Source organism: Branchiostoma floridae, chromosome 19 (assembly GCF_000003815.2).
Source record: "Branchiostoma floridae strain S238N-H82 chromosome 19, Bfl_VNyyK, whole genome shotgun sequence".
NCBI classification, from domain to species: Eukaryota; Metazoa; Chordata; class Leptocardii; order Amphioxiformes; family Branchiostomatidae; genus Branchiostoma; species Branchiostoma floridae.
In genome coordinates this window covers 9,117,430-9,125,967 of record NC_049997.1, presented here as the reverse complement: position 1 = coordinate 9,125,967, position 8,538 = coordinate 9,117,430, and the positions used below count along the sequence as shown (strand labels likewise).

At 41.9% G+C, this 8,538-nt stretch overlaps 1 protein-coding gene across 1 annotated transcript; it reads right to left on the bottom strand.

The window, feature by feature from the left end:
- Positions 1-366: 366 nt before the first annotated feature.
- LOC118407200 (protein-arginine deiminase type-2-like) lies at positions 367-8,223 on the bottom strand. Its single transcript, XM_035807624.1, has 15 exons — positions 8,082-8,223; positions 7,543-7,674; positions 6,578-6,698; positions 6,087-6,218; positions 5,579-5,760; positions 5,080-5,166; positions 4,559-4,696; positions 3,834-3,944; positions 3,264-3,415; positions 2,609-2,756; positions 1,978-2,071; positions 1,830-1,879; positions 1,618-1,704; positions 1,238-1,364; positions 367-686 (listed from the first exon to the last, which is right to left on the bottom strand). Exons 1-15 carry the CDS (start codon positions 8,181-8,183, stop codon positions 433-435), a joined length of 1,917 nt encoding a protein of 638 aa, XP_035663517.1. The 5' UTR covers positions 8,184-8,223; the 3' UTR covers positions 367-432.
- Between the last annotated feature and the right edge of the window lie 315 nt (positions 8,224-8,538).

The window sequence follows — 8,538 nt, the reverse complement described above, 5'->3', positions numbered from 1 at the left end:
TCACCTGGCTACCGGGATTCGAACCCGCGCCCGCCAGCATATAGATGTATGTGAACCCAACACCACAACCGGTCTCACTAAATACCGACAACGTATTTAGTGAGACCGCTTACAACCCAGTGCCCATGCCTGGCCGACGTTTGTTTAGGGCCCCTTAGGGCAATAACTAATGACTGGTTTTATTCGCATTGCAGCTAGGTGTCGCTGTTGCAGTGTGAAGTACCAAACGTAACAAATCTTAAATAGGAACAAAACAGTGCTTGTCACCAGTTTTACTCATATCACCACCTATCAAGACAAGACTTCTAAAGGGCAAAATCTATTATAAGATACAGTCAACGAATTCACGAATGTTTAATGCGTAAATTCATAAAGACCACCTTTAGATTTTATTCAGGAAATGTGTTTTGAGAAACCTCAACTCCATAGAGGTCAAAGGGTCATCTCCCACCACTTAAAAGCGGATGGTTGTCGTCGTGTTTGAGTCCCACAATGCACCTCTCCCAGGAACACGTGATAGGAGTACCAGTCATCCAGGAACTCGCAGGATAGACCCAAAGGTTCCAGCAGTGACGTCACGTGTTGTTCTAACGCGCATGTGCCGTTGATGATGGGACCGAAGGGCTTCGGGATCCCCAGGAATTCTCCCAGTACTAACATGTTCACCAGGTTGGGGAAGGCTGCAGCTGTGTGTGCGAAAAAAATGTTTTTCGTTAAGAGACCATCCGTTTGGTCACGCTTGTCCACTCTGAACTCCATGGCTTGTCTACAACCTATTTAAAGGTCCGACTGAAAAGAATATCTTTTTCAAATATTGTGAGTAGAATTTTCTCTTTTGTGATGACGACAATTTTCTACCGTCTCTCAACGTCTATCCCTCCGTCAAAATGATCAGGTCAGACCGAGGACTAAAAATAAGCCCTTTCAACGTTTCACATATCCAACTGCACTTGCACAGGTCAAAGGTTAAGGTCCCTGAGACATTACGAAACACTTCTGGAGATTGCTATGCAAACTAACTGACGGAGGCAAGTATGGTAGAGACAAGAACTGTTTACATGTCAAGAGCATTCACCTTTGACACGCGCATGCGCAATTGGATACGAGAAATTAAAGGGCTTACATGCAGCATGGTGGGGTAGGTCGGTCTTCGTGCGATACGGCAATTCTCGTGCTGTCTCGTGCGGAGTTCTCGCAAGAAGTCTGAAAGTGAACAGACAGACAAACATTGACATACCTGCCCGCCCCGGTGTGTCAGCGCTGGGCTCCGTCACTTCTCGGTACAGCTGCGGCAGGTCGATAATGTCCTCTTCAGTCATCCCCAACTCTTTCTTCAGTATCTCCCGATTCTCGTTAATGTATATCTGAAAATAACATCCTTATCAAAAATCTCCACACATTGTAGTGACAGCTCCAAACGTGAGGAACGTTGACAAGTAACATATACCAGTACTGGCTTCTTCGTTCGTAAAAGGGAACATGGGAAACAGCAGCATACCTTGAGAATATTTCTCTCATTGTGTCTTCTGTTACTTTGTGGAGTTTCAATCTAAACTTCAATTAAGAAAAACCAGATTGCGGGGTTGTAGAAAATGTTCAACCCTTTACATGTTGTACCTGGTAGAGAGCGTTTTGTTTCTTTAAGGACGAATCTTCCAGCAGGTTGTTGACGGTGACGGCGGCACCCTCCTTCAGACTGAAACCCTGGATGGATTGGAGATATTTCCTCTTAGTTAAAGAAGATGCATATGTTGCTAAAAGTTTGAGTAGAGTTTTTCAGTATTATTATGACATCATATGAAGATGATAATGATGATGATACTACTCACATGTGACGTGTCCCAGTTATTTAGCTGACTCTTGGACTGCCTTCTCTTGCCTATATGGTAGAGAAACAGTGGGGTATAATTTTGGTTAACAAAACCACCAAAAATGCCGTGCTAAGGTGAGATTAAGTCTAGTGTGCGAAAACCACACCTTGAAACAGAGCTGCCTCCCCGTACCCGCCGTCCCTTAGCCTCTCCAGTAGACGGTAACAGGCATCCGGACTGGACAACAGCATACGAAAACCCTTAGGAGTATGGTGAAAAAGTATAGAAATAGTCAAGACCTTTACTGGTTATATCATTCTCCTAAGTAAGTAGAGACATCTAACGGCGCTAGCAAACCGTCTCTTGCCAGCGTACATATGTGTCCCAATGGGCTGAGAACAAGTAACAAAAACAAGTTCATTGTAAGTTAAATACAACATGGCTAAATAGGATGTGTGTGTGTGTGTTTTCAAACAAGTCACTGATGAAGGACAGCCTGGGACGTCTGATCGTTTGCAAATCTATCCATGCTGCTTGAGTAATGTCTGTATACATTGACGCGACTACATAATTATATAAACGGCAAGTTGCTATTAACTTATTCAATCTAATCTCAAAGCAGATCCTACGGTGGGATACGGTAGTATTATACTCCTAGGCCGGCTACACTCCTTCGGGCAGCTGATGATACTATATTTTCTCACCGTAGGATCTGCTTCGAGATTATATTCGACCATATTCTACTACTTTTCCGCCACCCCAATGAGTCTATTATAGGCTATCACAACTCATCTCACCTTCCCGTTTGTAGCAGGAACGAAGGTCACAAATTCGTCCACGTGACCGACCTCCAGCCAATCAGAGTAGAGTAGGACTGGAGGCTGCACTCTTTGTGCCCTCAGGAAGTTCAGTAGTGTGTCCATCATGCGACGGCCGGGATTTCCTCTTTTTAGGTCATAAACATTTTAAGTGAAAGAATAATTCAAAGATCCCATTCCTCTGTGAAACAGAGCTTCTTGTATGCCTCGTCTAATTAAGCAAATGTGCTTTCATGAACAATTACATGTGCCAATTTATCACTTCCTTACTCTACGGTGAATGTGACTAGCTATGAAAAATACTATAGCCGTAAAAATGCAACAAAGTAAATCATGTGTAAAAACAATACCCCTGTGAATTGTTAGGCTCTTCCATCGACCCCTTGACATGGAATATCTGTCAAAACGAAAAAAACAGCAATATCCGAAAGCACGAAGTTAATCAAGTGACCGTGGTTCCTTTCTGGGATTATAGAAGTTTTATCAATCCAATCTTATAGTAGAAAACGGATAGTGTGTTGCTATATTTTTGTTAGTGTCAAGTTATTAGAACTATCTAGTGGAGTTAAAAAAGAAACATATTCTGCATTTACGGAAATAAGTAGCTTTTCTTCTTAAAACCTGATATGAGCACCTTGCCAACGAGGAGCCAACAAGGATCCGTCCGAGAGGATAGTCCACTCCGTTGACCTTGACCGGTGGACTGACTTCAAGGTTACCGAAGGAATCCAGTGAGGTTGGATCTTCCCCTAACTGGTAATGACTGAAGTGTCCAAAATCTGGTCCCTAACGAAAAAAAGTACAGCATCAGCATCATGCCAGGATGCCGTCTCTCTAAAATAGGGCCTCCTCATTTACTACCTCCAGTCTATTCTACTTATTGCAGTTATTGGTCATTCAATGCATATAGTGTCTAATGATAAGATATAGATATAAACTTCGTTATGGTTGAAAATCATTATACTTTACTGAAGCAAATCAATAAAGGTTGAAATAGTTATATATATGTCTGGCCACAGTCAACACAGGGACAACTCCCACTCAACCCTTAAAGTCATCAACATTTTGATCAAAAGTGTGCAAAGTCTACATTTTTCTTCTTCGTAATTGCTGACGGGCGTTAGCTCCATCGAACCGTGTCGAACCAGAGAGAGAGAGAGAAGCTTAAGGAAAGAAGGAGAGAAAGAGTAAGAGAGAGACTCACTAGAAGTTTTGTCCTCGGAAAAGGCTGGAGCCCTCCGTAGCGAGGTGAGGAGAATGCGACAGGCATAGGGGCTCGGCCAGGCGCCTCAGAATAACCCACTTCTACCTCATTCTGTGAAAAAAGAAAACTAATGAGCACGCTGAATTTAGTAATATCAATATCACAACAAACAAAAGTACAAACAAGCAGAAATATCTATTATAAAGATATCAAGTTTCCGATGTTTCTCAAGTTGACATAACCCTAAGTCTTTGCCACGTGACCTGAACGGTTGAGTGACGTCATCAATGGGTCATAAGTGTTGGTATCGACCCCCGTGGCTCGGTCAAAGGACGGCTCTGATGCCAACAACCGTCACAGATGAGTTTTCATTACCTCTATGAAAAAATGGGGGTATAGTTAGGGGCTCAATTTGTGTATGAGTGTGTGTTTGCATGTATGTCTGTGTGTGTATTTGTGTGTGTGTGTGTGTGTGTTTGTGTGTGTGCGTGCTTGTGTGTGTGTGTGTGCGTGTGTGTATGTTTGCGCAGCAATAGCTAAAGAGCCTCTAGATGGATTGCGATGATATTTAGTTTGTCGGTGGTAGCTGTTGTAAACACAAAGGTCAAGATCGAGTTTGGGCTTCCTGTAGGACAGCCTTGGTACTGGAGCAGAACTTCCAGCTTTTCTATCTTTTCCCTCGACATGATGTGGTCTTCTTCCTATAGAAGTGAGTGTTGCCTCACCTGCATCCAACGGTCGCTGCCCCCGTTCTGTGCAGGCGCAGCAATGGTCAGCTTCACCCCAGCGCGAGTCGTCAGCTGTCGTATATCGCGGATGAACTGGGAATTCTCCTCCGGCTCCACGACTCCACTCACGTAAACCTTACAACAAGCAATAATCATAGCATAACTTCATCATGTTCAGCACTTTTTGCTCGACATGACACGAAGACAGACTATGAAATTCATCACATTATTATAATTGCAAGTTTGTGCTACCGACAGATTCTCTAAAGTCCACAAATTGCCAGACAATTGTGTAGAAGCTAACTTATGCTTGGGTGACATTTCCAATCTGGGGCAGGTTTGGCGAATGGAAAGTATGGTACAAAAGACAACAAAAGACGACAGTTACTAAAAATTATTCAAGAGCATAAGTTGTGCATATTTATTGATATAACGGGCCTTCACCTTTGACAGATTACCCGGGATGTATATGTCACTCACACATGCGTAGTAAACTCCATGAAAGAGCTTATAGATACCTCCTGTGGCGGAAGAGTGGTGGGAGTCATGACCCAAGGTGCCACCCGGAACACGACTGTCTCTTCAAAAATGGGCTTTCCTGCTCCCTTGATGGAACATGAGAACGGCAGAGAAATACACATGAGGGTAAGCACACATAACATAAGCACACAGCAACCGAAAGGAAAATTGCACGAATCATCTGATGAAAAAGTCTTTAATAGAAATTTGAATGAATAAGCCCTTTCACAGAGATTAGAACGCATACGCGGCGACAGGAATTCTAGGTAATATGTCAAAGGTAAAGGACTCGAAAAAGAAAACAGTCCATTTCTCGACCATTGTTACGATTGGCATAACAACGTCCAGACGGATTTTGTTTTCTTTTTGTGGGCCTTTACCTTTGACATATTACCTAGAATTCCCTTTACCGCACATGCGTTCTGATCCCTGTGAAAGGGCTTATACTAGACTACATAATTATTCAAACTAGCGATTGCCGTAACTGCCATATTGTACCTTACGCAGAGACAAATGTATGGAAACCGCTCCGTCAAAGTCAACATCAGGATAGTGGAGAGCTTCCACGGCAAAGTTATACGTCATGGTGTTGTCCGTGGGGTTCACTTTCCAGTCCAGCTCCGCCATGTTGCCGGCAGCTGGACCAATCACGTGATGGATGTTCGAACCAGAGGAACCTGCTGATGACGTAAACAAAATGGCTACCATGTTAAACCATGCACTTACAGATGTAATTGCGTACACAGGGAAGCCAACATGCCTATGATACACACTAAAGAAAATCTGCCATGTATACCATAATCTATTCCACTTGAAACAGTGATGAGAAGTATAAACTCAGTCAGGTTTCGGACTTCATTCAAACTTTACACTGCTGCAGCGACACCTAGCGGAAAAAGAAACAATATATGAACATGAGGAACGTGACACACGATCGCCGGGAGGTTGGCAGGTAAACCGGTTTTATTGACTGGATCTAAGAGATTTTATGTTCTCTGTCACCTACCTCCGTCCCTGAGATGGAATATTCCGATCCTTTGAGCGTTCTCTGATGACGTATGCAGCCAAATAATGTACTCTTTGGGTAAGTCTGTCGGTCCGCGCATGCGTACAGCCATCGGGCTCATGTCTTTCAGATCTGAACAAGGGCATAAATGTCCTTGGAACTTTCATATTGTGTAAGACACACAATAAACAACGTTTGCAGTCTTTAAATGAATCAAAAAACAATCATCAATTTTGATTCTAAGGTCAAAAGACAATTGTACTCATGATGGTAGCTACATATAACATATGTTATACTTGACAAAGGTGTGGTTACATTGCAAAATGTTAACAAAATGGTCTTTGAGTGCCAAATCCACTGTTCACGCAGTATCGGCAATGCAATTTATTCCAAGATGCAATAAATACATTCAGACGCCTTTAAAGTTCCTCGATGTACATTAAAGACAGAGAAACGTACCTAGTCGTGCACTGTACTTAAGAAAGACGTACCCATCTCTCCATCGACAGCACAATTCCTGTTGTCAGGGTTCTTGTCTGTCGTGACGTCATCGTTGTCGTTGTTGACAAGAAGAATGGCCCCGGTACCTCCTGCCCCCCATTCCCATCGGCTCTTCATGTTGATAATTACATTGATAATGAATGAATGAAAGACCTTTATTGTACATTCATGCCTCGACGGGCTAGGTAGAGGTCACTCATAACAGACATAACAGACATATGCAGGGACAACAAGATACAATTTAACTAATTGAAGGTACTAAGCTAACAGGATGGTCGACATCTTCTCGCTTCTTTGTACAGGTGTAGATATAGGAACAAATAATGCTTGATATACAGGGTTTATCTAGGCGCATCAAAAATAGAAATTTATCCGTTGCATTAAGATGGTCTTATACAACACGATATGCAAAGTCAGACAGATACTGCATGTAAACGTTTAATTTTGCATTGTAGATAGCGTCTTCCCGTGATGACTTAGAAATTTTTGTTACTAACCAAGATTACCATAGTATATAGTGGAAACGCAACGTTGTATACATAGCGTCCTTGGTTTTAGTTATTTCACGTCCCTCTTTTCCTTTGAGTGGAACTGCTAGGGCGTCTCTGGACTTTTGCTTAAACAAAAAATCAACTTGGTATCTCGTATGAGTTAAATGTTTGTTTTGTACGATTAAAAAAATCCTACATGTATACAAGTGGTCTCGTGGATATAAGTTGCATAACTTGATGTTGTCTTGTCTATTTATCCATTTTATGTCTTAAGTTTGCAACAGACAAGAAATATAGATGAAATAAGTCCATCCTTTAGTGAAATAAGTCTATCCTATGAAACATATGAACATTTTGGGCTGTTACCATAGCTAAGAATAACCATATCGATATGGTCAGCTTTTGTAAACTGGCAACGGTGGCTTGGTAGTGACTTAAAAATGCGTTGTTCTAAAAAGACGCACTTTTGATGGGTTCTCCTTGTCTATGAAACCGTCCCTGTCCGCATCCACGTCCAGAGACAGCTGGTACACCGTCAGCACCAGGGTAGCTGATCCAACATGGCGCCCGGCTTCGTCCAAGATCTCAAACGCAATCTGGGACATGGTGGGGATATGGTGCAAAAATAAAATTCATCAACGTTACATTTATATGTGACATTTAGATCTGTCATTTGGAAGTAACTGCGTTTCTGACAACGGAAATAATCTCTTGTCACTGTTTCCACTCGAAGATTAGGTACAGAGTAAGAAAGAGACTATTTTATACAGATGAACTTGCACGAGTGGATTTAAAGGACAAATGGACTTAAAGAGAAAATGTTGCCATCATGTATCTCTTATACATGCACAAAGAATTTCTATAGCACAAAACAGTTTAACTTAATTGAAGTTTAACTAAAGCAAAAGCGACTGGTTTGACTAGACTTCAACTTATTTAAATCTTCATTATCCTTTATAAAACGCTTTCGATATGACAAAACAATGAGCTTGGGCAAACTGACCAACTCGTTGTTTGCTTTAATGCTGGGGAGATGACAGTTCACAATCGCTGTTTTTCTCCCATCATGCAGCACACCGGAAGTGACGTTGAGCTTATCTGTCATGTAGTGAGGTGCAACACGGTAGACACGGTGTCCCTTCTCGGCCCTGCAATTAAGTTGCATTAAGTGGGAATATTATAAAAGCGTTATATGTATAATGATGAAACAGAAGAATGATTAATATTTAGTTGGTTAAACCTGGAACAGTCAGACCTACAAAATTGTGAAGCTGTATAAGATGACTATATTTGCATAGTTGCACATAAGATGACAATCCATTTGGTAACTACCAGGTTTAACCATCCAATATGGCGGATAATACTGACGTCATAACCACATGAGTGCAGAACCCTACAGGATATTTATAAGCATTTTGTAAGGCAAAGATTTATTTAGCAGACGTAAAATATTCAATTGG